Source organism: Python bivittatus, unplaced genomic scaffold (assembly GCF_059951505.1).
Source record: "Python bivittatus isolate LINGU-HERP-01145 unplaced genomic scaffold, Pbiv_v1 ctg000560_np1212, whole genome shotgun sequence".
Lineage (NCBI taxonomy): Eukaryota > Metazoa > Chordata > Lepidosauria > Squamata > Pythonidae > Python > Python bivittatus.
In genome coordinates this window covers 459,240-479,429 of record NW_028277083.1, presented here as the reverse complement: position 1 = coordinate 479,429, position 20,190 = coordinate 459,240, and the positions used below count along the sequence as shown (strand labels likewise).

Genomic DNA, 20,190 nt, shown 5'->3' with positions numbered 1-20,190 from the left:
GTCCTGGGGGCGGAGCCCCGCCCCTCCTCAGCAAGATGGCGGCGGCGCTGGTGGGAGGCTTCGTGGCGCGGCTGCTCCGCCGGGCGGCGGGCCCTCGCGGGCCCGCCCCGCGGCCGCTGACTCGCCTCGCCTTCCCCGCGGGGCCCCCGGTCCCGAGGCGGTGGATGAGCGGCGCGAGCCCGGTGCTGGTGGAGCTGGACGAGGATTCGGGTAGGTGGCGGGGCGGGCCGGGCCGGGCCGGGCCGGGCCGGGCCGGGCCGTCTGACGCGCTTTCCCTGCAGGCGTGGCGATGGTGCGGCTGCAACAGCCGCCGGTGAACGGGCTGAGCCTGGCGCTGCTGACGGATCTCTGCCTAGCGCTGCAGAAGCTGGAGGACCGCCGGGCCTGCCGCGGGCTCGTCGTCACCTCGGTAGGGCGCGCGGGGCGGGGCGGGCCGGGGTGGGCGGGGGTGGGCGGCGGGGCCTGGTCCGCCCCCTACCGCCCGAGAGAGACCCGCGCGCCTTCCTCCGCAGGCCGTCCCCGGGGTCTTCTCGGCCGGGCTGGACATCACGGAGATGTGCGGACGCAGCGAGGAGCGCCTGGCCGAGTTCTGGAGGGCGGTGCAGGAGTTGTGGATCCTGCTCTACGGCAGCCGCCTCGCCACGGTGGCTGCCATCAACGTAAGCATCCGCCTGGCCGGCGGGCTTCCCCCGCTCTTCCCTCCCTCCCTCCCGGCCGGACCGGGGTGCCCGCTTGCGGGAGGGCCCGGCAGTCCCCTCAGAACTGAGGCCGAGGGAGCCCGCCCGGCTCCCCCCGCCCGCGAAGGAGCGGATCGGAAAGGGGGCAGATGCGGCCTGCCCAGCGCCGCTTCCTGCTTGATCCGGGGAGCTGCCCTGCCCCTGGCGGGACCGGGCGGCCCGCTGGCCGCCTTCGCGCTGAGAGTTTCAAACAAACAAACAAAACAAAACAAACAAAAAAAAAACGTGTTTGAAACAAACACGTCTTTGTTCTCGGAGCTGAAGGCTGCGCGGCCCCAGCGGCTGCGATTCCACTCCCACGGCCTGACGGCTCCTTCGGGAATCCGTTTATCCTTGCTGGTAGACCGGCTTGGGTCTTCCCACCGTGTCCTGCAGCTGCTGACCGCTCCTTTTCACCTCAAGCCTTCTGCTAGCACACTCAGGCCCCTGGAGATTGGAAATAGGAGCGCTGAGCAACCGCTGGAGCGGGGGGCTGCGAGGCAGGGACCCGCTGCCGCCACTGGCACACAGACACAGCTTTGTTCCTCGCAGGGTTCCAGCCCCGCCGGAGGCTGCCTTCTGGCCTTGTCGTGTGACTACCGGATCATGGCTGATAGTCGGAAGTACATCATTGGTCTGAATGAGACAAGATTGGGCATAGTCGCCCCTTTTTGGTGAGGTGTGGAGGAGGCTGTGCAAATGGTAGGGCCTTTCGGGGGCTCTTGTCGGCCCCCTTTTTAGGCCAAGCCAGCTTTGGCTCGGCTCGGCTCGGCTCGGCTTGGCTCGGCTGGCTAGTTGGTGGGCACTTTCTGTCTGAACATCTCTCCTGCGTCCAGGTTCAAGGACTGTTTGGTGAACACTGTCGGCCACAGGGCTGCCGAGCGCTCCCTCCAGCTGGGGATCCTCTATTCTGCTCAGGAAGCCCTCAGAATCGGCCTTGTGGATGAGTTGGTGCCCGAAGACAAGATCCAGGCCAGAGCTGCAGAAGTGATGGCTGAGTGGCTGGCCGTTCCAGGTGGGCACCCAGCCCAGGCCCCTGCTCGGGTCGAGGCTCTAGGCCCACCCACACCTTGCTTGAACTTTGGGGAAGCCCAGTTGCCTCAGGGAGTCCTCCCATCCATTCCTCTTCCCGCCCTGTGCCTAGATCACGCCCGGCAGCTCTCCAAGTCCTCCCTGCGGAAGCACGCTGTTGACCACCTGCTGATGCACCGTGAGGCCGACGTCCAGAACTTTGTGTGCTTTGTTTCCAGGGACGCCATCCAGCAGTCTCTCCAGAGGTACATGGAGGGGTTGAAACAGAAGAAGGCCTGACGGGGCCTTTGTGCTTCCCGGAGTTCGAGGGCTCCGCCTGGCAGCCTCACTGCTGCGCCCACGGGCTGCTTTCTTTCCTCGGGCCACGGCAGACCGAGCGCCCTGGTGTCTGATTTTAATGGCTCTTGCATGGTTGGTTGTTGTAGCTTGGCCTGCGGAGCTCAGGGGTGGCTGGACAGGTTGGGAATGGTTCTGGGGAGGCAGGCTGGGCCACCCGGCTCTGTCTAGCTTTTTGTCTTCCTCAGAAACACGCAGAATGCAAGTTGTCAATAAACCCTTACAGCAGCGGCTGCTTAGCTTCATTGCTGGTGGGGATGCCTCTGGACCCGTTTCTCTTTAAACAGGCCAGGCCAGGCCAGGCAAGCCCAGCCAGCTGGCCCCTCCCCTACCACGGCTGCCCAGGCCATCCCGCCTTTCTTGTGGCACCTGCCTGTGCCTGACCGCCGTTTCTGGCCCTGCAAGCATGCATGCTCTACCTGGAAGTGCTTTTTCTGGCTTGGCCTTTTGCAGGCTGGTGCCCGTCACCCTGCTGCGGCAGCGTAACTGGCTCACAGGGCTTGGAGCTGCCGTGGGCTGCTCCTGGGGTGGCTGGGCCAGGTCAGGAAGGCTGCCCAAGGAGGACAGGCGGGAGCAGGGCAACCATTGGGGCATCTGGCTGTGTTCTGTGTAGAATGGTGCGGGTGGTCACGGCCAGAAACTGCCCCACCTTTTTTGTGCCTTGTGTGATTTTCTCTTTGGTCTCTTTTTTCCCAATCTGTGGGGATTGCAGACTTAGAGATTGATTCTTTGCGGGGGCATCTAAAGCAGCCTCTCCTTTGGAGATGATATTGCATGTTCTCGAGGGCTGTTCAAGCAGCTTTATTTGGACAGGGATTGACTCCTCAATTACGGGACCTGGGAGCAGAGGAAGTTTGCCTTCTCAGAACAGCTTGGATGGTTTTTTAAACGGATGCTTGTTAGTTCTGTAGTCCCCACCCTGAGCAGGAATTCCTTTGAGTTCTGCTGTTTTCTGAGTGGATGGCTCTGCCCATTAAGACATGGAACTTGACTATTTTGCTGAGTTACTATTTTTTTAATCATACTGTTTGTCCAAAAGCTGTCTGCCTACTTGCACCACCCACCGTCACATGAGGTAGATTAGGCCGAGACAGCTATGGTGTCAGAGTTCTCAAAAGACTTTGTCGCCGAGTAAGGATTTGTGCTGTATGCCTCCAACCTGCTATAGGACCACACTGCAGCCTTCCCCACCCGGAGCCCTCCAAATGTGTAGAAGGACGAGGCCTGGCCAGTTGGCTGGTGGGAGACCTGGCCTGGGGAAGTGGGCATCCTGGCTTTTCCAGTGCCCTCCGCTTGCCTCTGGCTCAGCAGGGGGCTGGAAAGAGGAGGGTGGTGAGGGCCTGGGGAGACACAGCAGAAACATGGGTGGAAAGATCAGTTCTTGTGGGATGCAGCGGCTCGTGCTCCGGATGGGGCAGTTGCGTAACCCGCAGGCAGTCCAAGTTCATTCCGGGCAGCATTTCCAGCCCAGAACCTTTGAAGACACTGTTCCTGCAGAAGCCCAGTTCCTGGCTGGAATCCCAGTGGCTGGGAATCCATATGCAACTTGCAAGGCAGGGTGCATGGTCCTGGGGCCTGCAGAGTGGGGGAGGGTGGCAGGTCCCCTCTTGATCCACCCTCGCTGGGCTGAGCAGTCTGGCAGCAGGAGCTTCAGGGGGACTTCAGCCCCACTTCTACTGGGAAGTGATCACTGATGGCCAGAGCCTGCAGTAAAGGAGAAGGCAGGAGAGGTCAGTGCAGCCCTTGGGCAACAGAAGGCAGGCTGGCTGGGGCTCTGGGAGCAGCAGGCAAAGGTACCCTGGGCTCAGCACGAGGGGCTTGGCTGCCCAGCTGCTTGGAGACCCTGATGCGTCTGGCATTGAGCAGGGTCCCTGTCCCAGTGCAGATGCCCCTGGAGGGGGTCGCCTGCCTGCAGGTAAGCTGCATCCCTCGAGGGCTACTGTGAGGTGGTCGTGACCAGCACACAAAGGGGCATGGAGCTTGCTGAAAGAAAAGCAGAGCTAAGATCGCTGTAGTGGCTGCCTGCGTGATTCAGGGCTTTGGTAACCACAGGCTTTTCTCTCCTGGGAGGAAACACACCAAAGGCTGACTCTGCGTCCCCCAATTTGAGGGTTCCACAAGCCTTCCTGACCCCTCCTCCCCCAGGAGATGGACAGCAGGATAAGTGGGAATATACACTTCAAATCACTGGCATCATTTTATAGGGACGATTTGGTTCTCCTCTGCCTGGGATCTGAGATACAGAGGTACAGGGCGGGTAGGGGGTATTTTTAATTAGTAGACCTTAGCTGTAGATTGGTATCTTTTTGTGGCTTAAGCTAGAGTGCTGGGCAAGTTGGATTAAGGACGTCAGTGTGTCTGTGGTGACAGATTTACCTCCTCCTGGCTCAGCTTGAAAGCTCTCTGGAAGTCAAATACTTTAGCGGACTTGGGCTCGATCCACTTCCTCAGTCTTGAGCCACTCACGACAATCCTGAAAGCACAAATACGGCGCAGGTGGAGGAGAGCTTTCTTGGGGTCTCTGGGGAGCTGCAGGGCTTTCCAGGGGCATCAGAGGGGAGGAGGAAAAGCCTCCATGGACAACGGTGGCTTAGTGGCCAGGACATCCTGGGGCCTGGAGAGCCACTGCCTTCAGCATTTTGTGAAGGGCGGCTGCCCCCACTCACCTGTCATAGGCACAGTCGGAGTTGCCCACGGTGGTGTCTGTGTCATCTGGGATGAGCCAGTTAAAAACCTCGCTGGTGCGTAGGCGGATGGAGTTCCAGTCTGTCTTCCCCACGTAGTTGCAGTCAGCGTTAAAGTCTCCCAGGAACATTATGTTCTGCTGAGCGACATGTCATGGGAAGAGGTTTGGAAGTGGACCTCTTGCATGTCCCCTGGATCTGCCCATGTTGGGGTTCTCCTTGTCTGTGCGGATGGCCAGCTAGCTGGTCCTGATTAACTCCCCTTCCAACCTCTCTGAGCCTTCCAGCTGGGACGGTGAAGACTTTTTAAGGCTGCAGACCTGACACCCAGCCTCCTTCATCCTGGTGTCCTCCAGAGGTGCTGACTGCCACTCCCTGCACATCTGGAGGAGACCAGTTTGGAGAAGGTGGTTGATTGGATCGATCAGAAGCGTCTGTATGGGCCAAAAAGTGTCCTGAATAATGGGTTGGCTTTTTTGAAAAGGAAAATACGGGTACTTATTAAAAACTGGAATACAAAAATAATGGTGGGGGCTTTCAGTGGTGGGCACTTCTCTTCCTGTCCTTCCGTCCATCTCTCCCCCCCCCAACAGTGCCTCTCTCAACCCTCATCTGCACCGGGGCCCGCTTCATCCTGCTGCTGTAGTAAATGCCAAGTGCTGATCTCTACGTGCAGTACCCACAGCACAACTGCAGGGTGTCTTCCCACCCCTGTGGGACCAGCTGCTTACATCAGTCTCCCACTTGTCAATGATCTTCAGATAGACATCGTAGAGAGCATCGATCTCTGCCACGGCCTGACTTGGAGAAGTATGAAGGGGCACCAGCACCAGCTCGCTCTCCTCTGCAAAAGAACTGAGTTAGTGCCCCGAATGGCGTTGGTTTCCTGACTGATCCCTGCTGGGCAGAACCCCTGCCCTGAAGCCTTTAGGGAAGGACCAGGAATGTCTGCTCTGGGGGAGTGCTGTCTTGTGGTGGTGTACTTCCCTGGCCACCTGGCTCGGACCCTGGGTCTCCTTCCTGACCTGCCCTTTCCTGATCCCATTTGCTCAGTGGCTTGGATTGTGGTAAAGGCCCGCGCTCAGTCTGGTGTGGCGTTGGGCCCAGCCTGTGGCTTTGCTCACTTGAACCAGAAGCAGCGAACTTCACGACGAATGGAGGCCTGCTGAAGGTGCTGTCGGGGTCGGGATACTGGTACTTGTCCATGAGAGAGAAGCTCTTTGTCCTGGGAAGGAAGCCGAGGCAATGGGTCAGCGGAGGAAGGAAGGAGAGGAGCACTTCCCGGTTGTGTCCCAAGAGAAGCTGGGAGGGGAGGAAACCTCCTTGGAAGCTTTGTCATTCCTGTTCAGCTTCATCTGAACCCCGGATTAAGAGATCTTCATCCCCCCAGCTTGCTTTCTGAGAAGTGCTACTTCAAATCCTCTGTGTGTGTGTGTGCGTGTGTGCACATGCCGGTGCAACTATGCATGAGATTACGAGCAGAAAAGCACAGGAGAAACATAGGGAGCTACTTTCATCTGAAGGAGCGTTTAGCTCTGCCAACTCTCTGGCTGGCCAGGATTCGGGAGAGGAGGCCACAGGGAGACAGGGCCCGGGGCCTCCTGCAAGCCAAGGAGGTACTCTGCTGCTGAGCTCTGGGGCTTTCAGTCTGAGTGCCAGCCGCGAGCAGGCCATTGCCTTTAACCCATTTGGGCTTACAAGGAGGAGACCAGCACAACCTGCCTGCAAGCAAGAGCACCCAGGGTGCAGCCAAGGCCCACGGAACCCGTCCCGTACCTGTAGAGGAAGAGATACATTTCCTTGTAGTTCTCCCGGCCCAGGGACTCGCTGGCCACGTAGTCGTAAGAGTACTTGGAGGCCCTGCAAGGTGAGAATTGGGGGCATACTCCCCCCAAGTGGTGGTGGTCTGTATAGGGCAACCAAACAGACCTCCCTGTCCTGGCTCTCCCCCATTAGGGACTGGCCCTTTCAGCTCTTGGGGTGTTTTTCCAAGCCAGGCACGCATAAGGACTTGTTCAGTCCTGCAGGCGTAAACCAGATGGACTCCACTTTGCCCCTTAAAGTGCATTTGGTGAGGGGAAAAGCCCATCCCTCAAGCGTCATTCCTCATCTTGCCTGTCCCCCAACCCACTTCATTACCTGTTGAGTCGCTCCATGAGTTCCTGGACTGCACTGAGATCAGCGTCCCGCACCTCTTGTACTAGGATGATGTCATACTGGGACAGGATCTGAAACAGGCGAGTGCACGGGTGTGAATAGCAGAGGAGCCCTGCTGGGGCCAGAGGGCCACCTGGCCCAGCTGTGAGCCAGTGGCCCCAGTGAGCAGTCCTCTGGCAGGGCCCTTCTTCCAGCAATTGCCTTTTAGCACCACTGCCTCTGGCCAGAGAGGTTCTGCTTTACTTTCACGCCTGGTGGCTATTGACCAGCCGCCTCCCTCCTCCTCTGCTCTTGGGGTGGCCTGCCATCCAATCCCTAACGCGGGAGTCCTGAGTCCATTACCTGCCCTCACCTTCACAATAATTTTGGAAATGCTCTGGTCTGATAGTTTGGTATCTCCGAAACTCTGGATGTTAAAGGCACAGATTCGCAGGGCCTCAGCTGCGTGGAGCAGCAAGGCCAAGCGGAGGAGGACGGCCGCTAGTTTCATGCTGCTGCTCCTAGAGGAGGAGAGGAATGAGAAGAGGGGTGTGGGCGAGGGCACGAAAGCAGTTAGCCGTGTGATTTGACTTAGTGGTCAGCAGCTGCTGCTGCTTTTCCTAACCCGGAGTGGTGCTGCCTTGACAGCAAACATGGCTTTCCGTTGCTCTGTCCATTTTAATACTCAAAACATGTTCCCAAGAAGCAACAGCAACAAATCATTTGAAAAAATAAACCTCCCCAACGCCTTCCTTTGGGCAGTCTAGGGATGGGAGCGGAGCTGGGCTGCCTGGGGCTCTTGCGAAGTCAGCTGGGGATCTTCCTGAATTTCCCAAGAGCGTGGAGCCTGGGAATCAGGCTTGTCCTGTTTCCTTCCCACTGAAAGAGTCCCCTGCGCTTGGCTTTGTGGCCCTGGAGCGCGGCTCACCTTCCCACCCGTGCCTGTTCTGCCAGCTGGCATCTCTGGCCTCGCTACCTCTTTATGGATTCAGCAGAGAAGAAGAAGCCCAGCACAGATTTCAGTGAATTGGGGCCTGATGTTGTCATCTGACTTCTAAGTGTATTTATTACAATAAACACCGCACAAATCAGTTAAGTAACATCATAAAGGATCCTTGCTCAAGCTGACCGCCACGCTGTGCTGCCTGTGTCTTCATTTCCCTGCTCCCTTTGGGCCAGCCTTGCTCCATTCTTCCCCGATCCCTTACACCTGGGGAAGGCGGCTGGCTCAGCTCTTCCAGCTGGCACCGCCGTGCCTTGCTCCAAGGTCCCTTCCCTCCCTTTGGACTCGAGATGCTGGACCGCAGCTTGACTCCAAGCCACCCCCCAACCGCAGCAGAGGTCCTGCTGATACTGAGCGCAGCCCAGGCGGCTGGTCTTCAGTGGCAGCCCGTGTCCGAGCAAGGAATTAGGGTTGTAAGAGCTTGAGTTTCCCCCTTTGCGTCCGTGAACGCCTTTATTCTTCATTAGAGCTATCCAAGCTAGTGGCTATGGCCAAACTGCCACCAAGCCTTGCAGCTGTGAGTTCCAAAACAATTGCACATCTGTGCCAAGTCTACCAGTGGTTAATTTCCTTAAGGGGCCCCAGATTTTGTTATGAAGAGGGAGCAAGAAATGTCCATTCCCTCCCCCAGGAGTAAAGCCAGGGAGCCAAAGGAGGTGCCTACCTTGAGCTCAGTCCAAAGGTGGCTTGGCAGAGCCTCTAGACTCTCTCCAAGCCCTGATGCATCACGCGTCTCCCTCGGCTTGGAAACCGCTGGATATAAGGGGAGAAGAGATACGCCCCAGCCCCCCCATCTGCCCCTTGGCTGCGGTGATGCAAGGGCCCTGCCTTAGAGGGGGTGGAGACGCTCTTTCCTGAGTGTTTTCTGAGTGCGTGTTTTAATTGGAGCGTTGCAAACTCCGCTCTGGGAAACTGCAGCATTGTGATAACTTCTGCTCCGGCAGCTGTTTGCTCATCAAAGCCACAAAGCTGTTGCACAGAGCTTGCTGTTTCTTCCTTACCATGTGAAGCAGTTGCTTAACTCTTGGACGGTCAATAGGTCAAGCCTTTCTAAGCATGGAGGTTTGCTGAGAGCTTTACCAGTTGAATTTCAGCTACTTCAAGACTCGCCCACCTTGCCCAGAGTACTGAGTCAGCCCTGAGCTCGCACCAGTGATGTCTCAATTATAGAAAGTAAACTTGGATTTTAAGATGACTGTGTTGGGTTAGAACATCCTCCCAGTTTTAGAACAGAACGTGGAAAACGTGAGGAGCCGCAGGAGCGCCAAGGGCTGAGCGTGCTGTGCAAGAAGCTGGGTGGGGTTGCGGAGTAACCTGGACAGCAGCGCTGGGGAGCAGAGATGAGACACCTGGCATCTTTTGGGTTGGTTGAGGCAGAAATGGGGGGTGATCCTGGCCAAGGGAAGGTGATGCGTTTTAGAATGGCTGAAATGCCAAGAAGAGGATGGGTGGACCAGGAAACAGAGGAGGAGTGGAGTGGGAGGTGGAGGGGGGATTCTGCGCAGGGCCAGCTTTGGGTCGAGGCCTGGCTGCTTGCTCCGCTCTCTGTCCTTCCCCTGCATGTCTTTGAGTTACCCCTCGCATGAGCCATGCGTCTGTGGCACCTGTACATCCACCAGCACGCTGCCTAGAGATTATGGGTGTTGGAGTCCAGCACAGCCAGCAGCCCCAGATTGGGGAAGCGGCTGGCTTGGCCAGCTGCAGTGAGACCTCTGTGTCCCGCTGCCTGCTGAGCAGGGGCACTCGTGACCGTTCACTTGGAAGGGTAACAGAGGCTCCAGGACGTCTGTTCTCTAAGGATTCCTTGAAGTGGACAGCCCAAAGCTGGGGGTCCTGCTTCCATGCCCCACAGCGAGGGGGAGGCATTTCCTCTCAGGGCGGCTTGGGAGGGGTCCCGAAGAAAGCAGGCTCCCCACAGAGGAGAGGCCAGCCAGCTTTGTTTTGCCCAGGCAGTGAAGGGGCCCTGGTCTGAAGCAGAACAACCAAGGAAGAGCCTGGGGACAAAGCTGGCCGCCTCCCGGTTCCAAATCGCTTCAGCTGTTTCCGAGGGAATCCAGGTCAAGGCTTGCCTCATTCCTCACCCCGGGGAGTTCAGCAGGGAGCCTGTTTGGAAATGTCCCAGCCAAAGACACACTTTGCATTCGCACAATGTCCGGCCAGACCGCGGTACATCTGGTTTGGGCTTGGTGTCTCACATGAACACAGCCACGGTGGGCTGTAAACTATGGTTGGTGCTTAGATTATTACAGTAAATCAGTTGTGGTATCTGGAGTAAACCATGGTTTAGCCTGATGTGTGCGTCTAGCCTTTGTTGCTAAGATGCCCATTTGCCTAACAGGTGGCCAAGCCCCAGGGAGGCTGACCCAGAAGCAGGGAGGTTGCTGGCTGGGTGATGGAGATTGTAGTCCTGCACTGGAGGGAGCGGCTGGAGATGGCTGGCTCGAGAACAGCCGACATCTGTCACAACTCTGTGGCTGCCTGCACCTTGTGCAACTCACCATTCTGCAGGATGGAACTGGCTTTGGGAAAGAGCTCTCGGGTTTACAAAAGACTGGATGGTTTGCAATCTGTGTGGCTGGCATGGGTTGTGGCTCTGGTCCTTGCCCCCAGCGATTGGCCAACAGCAGCCCTGCCAGGAAGACGCATGGAGCCCCGGAGTTCCCCCTCCCCACCCAGGGCATCTGAGTCAAGCTAAGGATCTGGGTTCAGCTTCCTCAACGTCTTGGGTGGCGCCCAGGGGTTGCCAGGCACAAGGATGCTAGTGGGGCAGAGCAGCTGGAGCAGCGCTGACTGGTGCACGCAGCCTCTTCCCAGCAACCCGGGGGGGGGGGTAGCTCAGAGCCCGGGGCTTCCCTGTGCAGCAGCTGAGCAGAGGGCAGCTTTTCCCTTCCTTTGTTCCAAACTGCTGGAGGATGAGTTGCAGAGCGGAGCAGCCCCTTTGGCATCCAGGATGAAGGATTAGGGTGCCTCCTGGTGCCCCTTAGAGGGGCGGGTGGGAGGTCCCAATGGCCGGCAGCCATGCCAGGGTGGGCAACGGGCTGCATGGCTTCCCTCTGCGCAGCTGCTGGGACCAGGCGGGCTTGCAGGGGACGTCTCTTGGCTGCCCTGGAGGGGCGTTGCTGGGAAGAGGCACCTTTCCGGCGGCTGGGAGCCTGCGTGCTCCGTGGGGACTCTGGCGCTTTTCCACCTTCTGTGACTGTGCGGAGGTTGGCAGCTTGCTGTCACTCATCAAATCTGGGAAAGCATTTGAATGCGGTTGATCTTTTATTACTTCAAGACACTGAAGAGACGGCTTCTGCTTGGTCAGAAAGGGGACCTGCTGAGGTTTTGCCAGCCTCCTGTGTCTATGTTGGGGCCCAGTGGGAATCAGAGCAGCGCCCCTGAGCCGGCTGGGGTGGAGCTGGAAGCTTTATGTGGCACTCCTGGGGCCTGAGGGGGCCCTAGGCAGATTTCAGTGTCACCTCCACTGGAAAATGGTCGCTCACAGCCAAGGCCTGCCAGGGAGAGCAGAGGAGGAAAACAGTGTCAGAACAGGAGCCAAATCCCCAGTTTCTAAGGCAGAGGAGGGGCGCTCTGGATCAGGAACAGTGCTGCCACGTGCAGTGTGGTATAACAACAGGCAGCAGGGCACAGACAAGGAAGCAAGACTTCCATAATGTGTTTCCAATGCAAGGATGAGGTGTGAAGAACAGAACCTCCAGCCCTCAGAGCACAGGTGCCATGACCCAAAAGCAGCGTCCCCTGGCCTCAATCCCCTTCAACTCACAAAAGTGAGTTTTTTCCTGGAATAATCATGTTGGAAGGGTCAGCTTTGGTCAGAGAAGGTGGACAGAGAGGCCCGTGGGCCGTGTTCCAGGAGGGAGGCAGTCCTCATGTTAAGGGAACCCCTTGGAGTTTGGGGGCGCAACCTCTGGTCCTGGCCCTGGCCCCAGCCCAGATGTTTCACCCTTCCTTTCTTCTCTCCCACGGAGGGGCCAAAGGGATGCTCACATCCTTGGAGCTCAAGCCGAAGGTCTTCTGGAAGTTGTCCACCTTGGCCGTTCCAGGCAGGATGCTCCCTTTCAGCTTGGTGCCCGCTGCCACAATCCTGCACGGGATACCGTTGGAGAAAGACCACAAGAAGCAGGGGGTGACTGGAAGCTCAGGGGGAGCAGAAAGCTTTGAGAAGGGGGACTGATTCGGGAACAAGAGGAAGGCCTTCTTTATACATTTGCTAACACAGGATGAAGCGATGGGAGAAGATTTTAAAACGGGAGCGCGCTAATTAATGGGGAAGGAGCTGCTCGTCGATGACCAGTCCGAGCGAGAGCATATTCCTTCTGCGACCTGTGCCTGGGAGACAGCTGCTCTGATGCTGCTCCTGGCCTTCCCGCAGAGGCCTCCAATTAGTGCTTGGTGGGCACAGGCCCTGGGTCTGGCCCAGCCATTGCCAGGTGGCGAGTTACTGAAGGCAGACGTTGCCTGGGTAGGAGGCTACACGGAAAGAGGGCCTCCCACTGCCCACCCCTAGGAAGTGGTCCAGCTGGACAGCCTGTGGGCCACCGCTGCTGCCTCCTGCCACCCACCTGTCATAGGCACAGGCCGTGTTTGTCACCGTGGTGTCTGCCGTGTCCGGAATGAGCCACTGGAAGTCCTTGCTGGTGCGCAGGCGGATGGAGGGCCAGTCCTCAGTCTGGACATAGCTGCAGCCAGCATTGAAGTCTCCCAGGAAGAGGGCATCCTGCCAGGGGGAAGAGCAGGAAGCCCCGGCCAGCGCCGGATTGAGCCCCTGGACAAGGGGCTACTGTCCCCCATCTGCCAGTGGCCCACAAGAGAAAGGCGGAGGAGGCCCTTCAGCCCGCTCCAACAGAGGGGCTTACCGTGGCCCCCAACTTGGCTTTCACCGCCAGGTAGACGTCAAAGAGAGCGTCGATCTCAGTCACCGCACGTTCAGGAGCCGCATGCAGGGGCACGAGGATCAGCTCTTTCACCGCTGGGTTGGGGGGCAGACAGAGAGGCCTGGCTTGTGGGGACCCTGGCTGAGCCTAACGTGTCCCCTTCCCAGCTCCCAGGGGCTTCCTGTGGACCTCCCGCCTCTTTCTGGGCCCTGGCAGGGCCGCCACTCCCCCCAAAAGCTGCTTGGCCTGCGTTTGGGGGGGGTGCCCTGCACCGGCCTTTGCTCCTTGCTGTACTGTATGGTACCAAGACGCCGGCTGCCGCCTCTTCTGCCACCGGAGCTCGAGAAGCCCAGCAGGAACACAGGGGCGGCTTACCTGTCTGAGGGGCAGCAAATCTGACAACGAAGGGCTCCCTGCTGAAGGTATCGTTGCCACAGGGCTCACAGCCATCGTTGTAATAGTAGCTCTCCACCGGGGAGACCCTGTCCTGCCTGGGCCAAGAGAATTAGCAGCCACCAGTTTCTCCCCCTCCGGTGGCTCTGTCCCCCATCTCTAGAAGATCAGCCCCGTGGAAGCTGGAGGGGCGGATGGGGAAGAGTGAGGAGGAGGGGGCCTCCCAAGGGCCAGGAAGGGCTGTGTTTTATGGTCAGAGGGGAGCAGATGACTAAGAGGCTCCAGAGGGCAGAGAAGACAGGAGGGAGTGTATTTATTTCATTGATCTCCCACCTTTCCAACAAGAACACCCAAAGAAGTTAAGAGCAAACAAATAAAGCAATTATTATATACAAGACATAACAACAGCAACAAAGGACTTCAAAGCTTGGGGGGGGGTGTTGTGCATCAAGAACTCCCAACACTGGAAAGGGGTGCATTTGCGTTTTTTAATTTTGCTGAATTTTGTATTGCGTGTAACATGTCGCAAATGCACAGAATAACGAGCAGTTCACTGAAGGCACAAAGGAGGCCAGAAACCAACTGGGGATTAAGGTCATTAGATAAGACTGGCAACAGATTGCAGCCTTTTAGGATCTCTCTGGCAGCTCCCTGGATGCTTCCACCTGGGCCCCACCTGAGGCCTCACCTGTAAATGAAGAGGTACCGCTCCTTGTAGCTGTTGCGGCCCAGAGGCTTGCTGACCAGGTAGCTGTAGGGATCCGGGGATGCCCTGGAAAGACAACGGAGGTGCCGATATGGCTGGCTCATCTCCCGAAAGAGCTGCAGTCCCACCGGGCCCGGGAAAGTCTGTACTTCCTCAAGGACATCCCAGCAGAAAAATCCCTCTGCTAGGAAGATTAGCGTTTGCCAGGACTTTGCCCTCCTTCCCTGTGCTTACGCAGTGGGGGCTCCACAAGTTGGTTTGCTTTGCCTCTCAAAGGGGCTTCATCCCCAGCAACCATGAAACCTACCAATTGACCTGGTTCATCAGCTTCTTGACGGCGCTCAGGTCAGCATCTCGGACTTCCTGGATGAGGGTGAGGTCGTAAGTGGTCAGTATCTGGAGAGACAAAGCAGAGGGAGCCCCGTTTGTTTGGAGTGCCCAAGTGCAGACAGATCTGGGTCAGCATGGCCGAGAGAGACTGATCTCGTGCGCTCGGAGGCAGTGGGATCCCCGCGTGAGGAAAGCTGCACCCAGGCCATAAATGGGCCAGAGCCACTTCCGAAGGCACTGGAGAGCAGGGCGGACCGGGGTGCCAGACTGGCGTCTCCCCAGGTACAGCCAAAGGACTCACTCGGACAATGAAGCTGGAGATGGTCTGGTTGGAGAGCTTTTTGTCCCCAAAGGCCCTGATGTTGAAAGCGCCAATTCTCAGGGAGAAGGCGAGCTGCAGGAGGGAGGCCACCAGCAAGAGGATCTTCATGGTCCTTGCCCTGTAGAAGAGAAGGAAGCAAGGAGGGTGCGGCACCTGCACCCCCAGGGAGCAGCCGGGTCCTCTCTTATTCTAGGCCTTGCGCTCTCTGCCATTCCACTCCAGCGCAACCAGGAAGCATTTCGGGTGCATTGATAAATCATCACACAAATAGTGTGAAAACGAAACTTGGCACAGCAGAGTCAAATGCATATGGTGGCGTCAACTTTCTGCAGAACGTGCACTTGTCCATCAGTCCAGTGCAAGGGGAGCCTTGATTTGCTCGTAAACCTACAACGGGGGTGTTTGCAACACTTGGTATCTTCATACGTCCACAAATACGACAGAAATGTTGCAAATTGCAGGAGGTGGCACTTCATCGGAATTTGGAAGCTTACAAGTGGGGCAAGAGAGGGCACTTCACCACTCCTGGGGAAAGTCAGAGGAGAATTTGGAAGGCTTTTGCTTGGTTCACTGGCAGAGGCGGGTGCCTCAGGGGCTTGGGGGTTCACGGGCATCTCAGCCAGGCAGCGAATGAGCTCCGCAGCAAGCTGAGAAACGTGCCCTTCCCTCCGGACAGGGCTCTGGACAGACGATGCACGGCTGGGAACTCCTGAAGGCCGCACAGCTGCATCCAGCTGTTAGGGCAGTCTTCACGCCAGCCAGGTGGGGCAGAGAGAGGCAACCGGGCGAAAGCAGCGGAGCCACCCCTTCTGGCGCACCGAGAGCTGGGGGGCAAAAGGACCAAACCCGAGGGGCAGCAAAGGGCTACTGTGGAGGGGCTCAGCATCCGTGCCTGGGAGCCTGCGCTCTGCCCGCGGAGTCCTCTTCCTTCCTTCTCTAGCTCCCCCACAGCCTGAGCGGCCTCCTGTTTTCTGCCTTGTGTGACTGACCATCCTTACCGAGAGATGCCTGCCTCAGACGCTTCCCTGTCAAAGTCTCCTTCCCTCAGGGGAAGGGGGTGGGCGGGGGCCAGGGGAGTTGGGTCCTGCTTCTCCGGCTGACCTCGGGGCCACCCTTGTCCTTGCAAGCAGCATGCAAAAGGAGGGGAAGATGGGAGGCCGTCCCACCCTGGTAGCTGGCCTCAGGAGGCGGGTGGTGAGTCTGAGCGGACACGTCCTGCTCCCTCTCTCCAGCCAAACACGAGGGCCAGAAAGATCCAGTGGATCTCATCCGCAGCACTGGGGTCCCCTGGTCAGCCGAAGGGGGGCCGAGAACCCCGAAATCTGTTCCAGGAGGGACAGGCCTGGCTCCTTACCTGCGCAGGTCCAGCCCCACTAGTGGGGTAGCAGGTTTTCCGGCCCCCTTAAAATAGGCTGGACCCTTGACCTTGGCAGCTGTTTATTCTGCTTCTTATCTGAGCAGGTGCTGACTGGCAGAGGGGTAATTTCTGCCAAGGGAGGATCACGTTCGTGAGGCTGGCGTTAACAGGAGGCAGAGGGCTGGCGCTGATGAGCTGATACAAAAGAGTGAGAACCCCCGAAAGGGGTGCCGTGGCTCTGCCCTCACCGGGTGACTCCGGGCCACTTGTTCGCTCTCGGCTGGACCACCTCACAGGATCGTTGTTGGGAGAGAGATCTGACAGAGCCGCCTCCCCGTTCCTCCGCTGGCACCTGCTTGGCTCGCCCCCCGGGCCCTCCAGGGCTCTCCCCCCGCCGCAGCTCCGGGTCAAAGCCCCCTTATCGGGGCCTTGAAGCGCACCTGCCCGGCTTCTCAGCTCCCGGGCGAACCTTGGCAGCGTGGCAGCATCCCAAGGGGCCGGGGCCGGGGCCGGGGCGCGGGCTGGCTGCTTGCCCAGGGGAGGGGGGGAATCCCCGGGAAAACGCGGAACAGAAGCATCGCTGGGGTCTCCAAGCCGCCGGGCACGCTCGCCCCTCCTCCAGGGGCCGTCGGGGGGCTGCACCTCAACGCCACCCTCCCTCGCGCCCCTGCCTGATGCCCTGAGGGCCCGGGCGGGGCCGGGGTGGCACCAGCCCCCCGGCGTCCCGAGGCCCACCGCGACCCCGCCAGCGGCATCCTCCCCCCCGGCCCGGGCGGTGACGCCGCAGCGCCTAGCAGGCGGCGCGCGCGCGGCGCCGCCGGCAGGGGGCGCTGCGGCGCTCCGCCCTTTTTGGCCGCGGCGGGCCGCCGTCGTGCGCGGCGGCGGGGCGGTCGGTCGGTCGGCGGGTCGGGGGTCGGTCGGCCATGAGCGAGGTCCGCCACGCGCTGCTCCGCCGGGACGCGCTGAGCGCCGCCAAGGAGGCGCTGTACCACCTGGACGTGCTGGTCAGCACCCAGCTGCAGAGCGCGGCGCTGCCGGCCGGGGACGCGGGCCCGGTGGAGCTGCTGGAGGAGTTCGTCTTCCAGGCGCTGCAGGAGCGCGGCGCGCAGCCCAAGGTGGGCGGGGGCCGGGGGGCCGGGGGGCGGGGGGCCCGGCGCGGCGACGCCCGCTGACGCCCGCTGTGCCCGCAGAGGCTGAACCCGGTGCAGGAGCTGCAGCTGCTGGAGATCCTGTGCGGCTACTTCCAGGAGCAGAGCAAGGAGGCGGTGCGGCAGGTGGTCTTCTCGGCGCTCTTCACCCCGCAGGGCAACAAGGCGGACGACAGCCGGATGGCGCTGCTGGGCAAGCTGGTCTCCATGGCCGTGGCCGTCTGCCGGGTGCCCGTGCTCGAGTGCGTCGCCTCCTGGCTGCAGGTGCGCCCCGGCCGGCGGGCGGGCGGGCGGGGGTGGGCGGGCGGCCCCGGCCCGGCCCTGACCCCGGCCCCTCCCTTCCAGTGCACCCCGGCCGTCTACTGCGTGAGGCTGGCCCAGGCCCTGGTGGACGACTACTGCAGCCTGGTGCCCGGCTCCGTCCAGACCCTCCAGCACATCTTCAGCGCCAGCCCTCGTTTCTGCTGCCAGTTCATCACCGCCATCACCATGCTGTACGACCTGTCCTCAGGTACCCCTCTGCCACCCCTTTGAGGAGAGACCCACGTTCAGACATCCCGTACGCGTGACATGGACGTTGCCTTAAGAGTCCCAGCTTGTTGTAACGTGTGAACCCGGCCGCTGTGCGTACCAAAGCTGGAATCATCCCAGGCAGGGTCGGGGGCGCCTTCCGGAATCCTGATATGCGCAACTTGTGTACGTGTGCGTGCACGCGCTCCCCGGTTGCCTTCAGTTTGTGGTGGCTGTGTAGACTGCTCTTTCGGCGCATGGAAGGTCACTTGTAAGAGCGCTTCTGCTTAAGCTGCACGCTGCTTTTGTTTCACTGACACGGTTGTTCAGTCTTAATTAACCTCCGTGCATTATTAGCTGCCTTGGGTGTTTCACAGAGAAACAGGACATGGAGATTCTCACCAATTGTAGTGAAATAAACGTGACCGTTGTCGAAAGAGGCTGTGGCAAAGGCAGAGATGGCATTTGGAAGTAAGGGGAGGCTGGAGCCCCAGCTCTAGGGCATCTGCCTTTCCACCCACCTAAGAGAGCCCCGACGTATGTTAGCCAGCCCAAATGCTGGTCAGCCACCTCCCCGCCAATGTCTTACCGTTCTTTTCCAGACGACCTCATCCCTTCCCCCGACTTGCTGGAGATGGTTGTCTCCTGGATCTTCGAGGACCCTCGGCTGATCCTGATCACCTTTCTGAACACGCCGATTGCCACAAGCCTGCCCATCGGCTTTCTGGAGCTCACGCCGCTCTGTGGCCTGATCTGCTGGTGCGTGAAGGCCCCGCTGGCTTACAAGAGACGGAAGCCCCCGCCCCCCAGTGGCGCCCTCAGTGGGAAAGTGGCCGGTGACTCCTTGGGCAGCTGTGACAGGGACTGCCAGCTGCTGTACTCCAGGCTGCACCTCAGCGTCCTCCAGGTGCTGATGCTGCTCCAGGGGCACTTGACGGAGAAGAATCTGTACGGACGCCTGGGGCTGGTGACCGGGGAGCAAATGGCCTCCCTTGTGGAGGACGTGCGCCTTCTCTCTGACAGGCTGAACCCGCTGCACGCGTCCAAAGAGATTGAGCTGGCTCTGGACCGGCTGGCCCAGGTCTTGCAAGTGGCCATGGCCTCTGGAGTGTTGCTTTGGACCAGAGGTAGGTATTTCCCGCAAATGCCCAGCCCAAGTCCCCGCCTTTGGGCAGAGGAAAGAGCACGAACAGACGTGAACCAGCTGCTGAGGTCAGGCTGGGCAGCAGTGCGTGGCAAGCCACTGGAGACCAAGGTGGGCCAACCTGTTTTTGGAGTGCTGCTTGGGCATTGGCCCCTATGTGGCATCTCTCATCTTCCCTCTAAGTGGCTGTAGAACAGGAAGCATTTCCCAGATCCAGGCTGGTGGGGAGCCGGCAGTTTTTGGGGCTGACGGTCAGCCTTCGGACAAGATGTGACAGGGCGGCTCCACCCCAGTCTACCTTTGTGGGTCTGTACGGCATTGACCTCTCTTCTCCCAGTTGTGTAATTCTGGGGCTTCTCTAGTTGCGCATCTACTCCTTCCTGCTTCTGACTTCTCTTATGCGCCTGTAGCCGTTTGAGTCCTTTGGGGTGGTCTTGGATGGACTGCTTTGTTTTTTCTCCCTGTGGTTCTTTGTTCTCATTCATTCTGTGCTTTGCTTTCAGAGAATCTAAGGACGGTGTGTTCTGGGCTGCCGCATAACAAGTAAGGAAGCACGCCGCACTTAAACCAAAGGGTAGAAGGCAGGGTCTGTCCCAGCCAGTCCACCACTGAGGCCGTCTCTCTTCTTCCTCTGCAGCTTGCTCCAGCTGGTGATTTCAGGTCCGGTCCAACCGCCAGCCCATGCTGCTCTGCCCCCAGGGTTTTATCCTCCCATCCATACCCCTCCCCTGGGGTACCCTGCCCACGCAGCTCACCCGGCTCTCCCGGCTCATCCTGTGCAGGCGTTCATGCCAGGCGTGGCATTTCCTTACCGGCCCATCCGCTGAACGCCTCAGGTCCAGCTCAGTCCAGCACTTCATCTTTTCCATGCCTTGCGGAAGCCTTACAAAGAGAGCCAATTATTTTCTTTTTTGGAAAGAGAAATCTATATTTAATAGAGAAACAAGTCTAGGGAAAGAGATTGTCTTTTCTTGGAGGAGAGAACTGATGGTGCTGGACGTTAACGTGGGAAATGAAAACGCACGCAGCCGTACTGGATTGGCCACCCGCTGTACAGTTCCAGCCTCTGAATGGGCGAGAACTTTTTTCTTCCTGCTGTTCGCTCAGTATGATTCTTAACCGTAGAAGGCGGCAGAATTTGTCTCTTTTTTTTTCACTGAGAACCCTTTTGGGCAACTTTTGTTTTCCTGTCCACCAAAACAAAAGGTGTGAATAGATAGGACGTAGAAATGGCAAAAGGATAGTTAAGTCACATTTTGTAAGCTGTTTTAATGGGTCTTTTTATGTGAAAAACCTGTGTCGTTTTTAAAACAGCAGATTTCTGCTTCAAAACAAGCAGTCTCTAGCATTTTCTTTTCTGACAGTAAATGCAAATTTGATTAGGGAAAATGTTTATTGCAACCATCCTTTTACTTAGCTGGCAACTTACGATTAAGAATATTTTATGATCCGCAGAGGCCCCCTGGGAGAGCCACGCACGGTCGCGAAGATTGATC

General features: G+C 58.6%; 4 protein-coding genes across 11 annotated transcripts; 2 read left to right on the top strand and 2 right to left on the bottom strand.

Annotated features, from left to right (window-relative positions):
• On the top strand, positions 1–8,032 carry ECI1 (enoyl-CoA delta isomerase 1). Of its 4 annotated transcripts, none has more exons than XM_088147851.1 (7): positions 1–210; positions 282–409; positions 513–659; positions 1,269–1,390; positions 1,553–1,731; positions 1,967–1,993; positions 5,362–5,514. In XM_088147851.1, the coding sequence occupies exons 1-7, from the start codon at positions 36–38 to the stop codon at positions 5,412–5,414; spliced, it is 831 nt and encodes a 276-aa protein (XP_088003977.1). In that variant the 5' UTR covers positions 1–35; the 3' UTR covers positions 5,415–5,514. The 4 variants fall into 4 exon arrangements, with proteins under 4 accessions (XP_088003977.1, XP_088003974.1, XP_088003976.1 ...); XM_088147848.1 differs by having other exon boundaries at positions 4–210; positions 1,861–1,993; positions 5,362–5,510; XM_088147850.1 differs by lacking the exon at positions 5,362–5,514 and adding an exon at positions 5,530–8,032 and having other exon boundaries at positions 5–210; positions 1,861–1,993.
• Positions 3,031–7,415, bottom strand: LOC103053391 (deoxyribonuclease 1 like 2). Of its 3 annotated transcripts, none has more exons than XM_088147855.1 (8): positions 7,278–7,415; positions 6,908–6,996; positions 6,545–6,628; positions 5,893–5,993; positions 5,500–5,612; positions 4,751–4,908; positions 4,461–4,557; positions 3,031–3,788 (listed from the first exon to the last, which is right to left on the bottom strand). In XM_088147855.1, the coding sequence occupies exons 1-8, from the start codon at positions 7,413–7,415 to the stop codon at positions 3,735–3,737; spliced, it is 834 nt and encodes a 277-aa protein (XP_088003981.1). In that variant the 3' UTR covers positions 3,031–3,734. The 3 variants fall into 3 exon arrangements, with proteins under 3 accessions (XP_088003981.1, XP_025027389.1, XP_025027390.1); XM_025171621.2 differs by having other exon boundaries at positions 4,751–4,905; XM_025171622.2 differs by lacking the exon at positions 6,545–6,628.
• Positions 8,033–11,158: 3,126 nt separating the features above from the next.
• On the bottom strand, positions 11,159–16,565 carry LOC103056014 (deoxyribonuclease-1-like). 2 transcript variants are annotated; one of them, XM_007435918.4, is made up of 9 exons: positions 15,890–16,565; positions 14,515–14,653; positions 14,191–14,279; positions 13,866–13,949; positions 13,160–13,275; positions 12,767–12,879; positions 12,473–12,627; positions 11,898–11,994; positions 11,159–11,401 (listed from the first exon to the last, which is right to left on the bottom strand). In XM_007435918.4, the coding sequence occupies exons 2-9, from the start codon at positions 14,641–14,643 to the stop codon at positions 11,348–11,350; spliced, it is 837 nt and encodes a 278-aa protein (XP_007435980.1). In that variant the 5' UTR covers positions 14,644–14,653; positions 15,890–16,565; the 3' UTR covers positions 11,159–11,347. The 2 variants fall into 2 exon arrangements, with proteins under 2 accessions (XP_007435980.1, XP_088003980.1); XM_088147854.1 differs by lacking the exon at positions 15,890–16,565 and adding an exon at positions 15,534–15,809.
• Positions 16,566–16,739: 174 nt separating this feature from the next.
• Positions 16,740–20,034, top strand: INTS15 (integrator complex subunit 15). Of its 2 annotated transcripts, none has more exons than XM_088147847.1 (6): positions 16,740–17,007; positions 17,140–17,304; positions 17,386–17,551; positions 18,153–18,677; positions 19,198–19,237; positions 19,332–20,034. In XM_088147847.1, the coding sequence occupies exons 1-6, from the start codon at positions 16,816–16,818 to the stop codon at positions 19,519–19,521; spliced, it is 1,278 nt and encodes a 425-aa protein (XP_088003973.1). In that variant the 5' UTR covers positions 16,740–16,815; the 3' UTR covers positions 19,522–20,034. The 2 variants fall into 2 exon arrangements, with proteins under 2 accessions (XP_088003973.1, XP_088003972.1); XM_088147846.1 differs by having other exon boundaries at positions 16,741–17,007; positions 17,083–17,304.
• Positions 20,035–20,190: the final 156 nt, after the last annotated feature.

Bases quoted from the DNA above. Each gene is read 5' to 3' on its own strand.
- ECI1 (XM_088147848.1), top strand. From the start codon at position 36: ATGGCGGCGGCGCTGGTGGGAGGCTTCGTGGCGCGGCTGCTCCGCCGG. The intron at 1,391-1,552 runs GTGAGGTGTGGA...TCCTGCGTCCAG, and splicing joins GGCATAGTCGCCCCTTTTTG to GTTCAAGGACTGTTTGGTGA. The intron at 1,994-5,361 runs GTACATGGAGGG...CCCCCCCAACAG, and splicing joins ATCCAGCAGTCTCTCCAGAG to TGCCTCTCTCAACCCTCATC.
- INTS15 (XM_088147846.1), top strand. From the start codon at position 16,816: ATGAGCGAGGTCCGCCACGCGCTGCTCCGCCGGGACGCGCTGAGCGCC. The intron at 17,008-17,082 runs GTGGGCGGGGGC...CTGTGCCCGCAG, and splicing joins AGCGCGGCGCGCAGCCCAAG to AGGCTGAACCCGGTGCAGGA. The intron at 18,678-19,197 runs GTAGGTATTTCC...CTTTGCTTTCAG, and splicing joins AGTGTTGCTTTGGACCAGAG to AGAATCTAAGGACGGTGTGT.
- LOC103053391 (XM_088147855.1), bottom strand. From the start codon at position 7,415: ATGAAACTAGCGGCCGTCCTCCTCCGCTTGGCCTTGCTGCTCCACGCA. The intron at 5,994-6,544 runs GTACGGGACGGG...CTTCCTTCCCAG, and splicing joins ATGTATCTCTTCCTCTACAG to GACAAAGAGCTTCTCTCTCA. The intron at 3,789-4,460 runs GTAAATCTGTCA...CCTTTACTGCAG, and splicing joins TCAAGCTGAGCCAGGAGGAG to GCTCTGGCCATCAGTGATCA.
- LOC103056014 (XM_007435918.4), bottom strand. From the start codon at position 14,643: ATGAAGATCCTCTTGCTGGTGGCCTCCCTCCTGCAGCTCGCCTTCTCC. The intron at 12,880-13,159 runs GTAAGCCGCCCC...CCCCCAACCCAG, and splicing joins ATTTGCTGCCCCTCAGACAG to CGGTGAAAGAGCTGATCCTC. The intron at 11,402-11,897 runs GTGAGCATCCCT...TCTCCCTGGCAG, and splicing joins TCGGCTTGAGCTCCAAGGAT to GCCTTGGCTGTGAGCGACCA.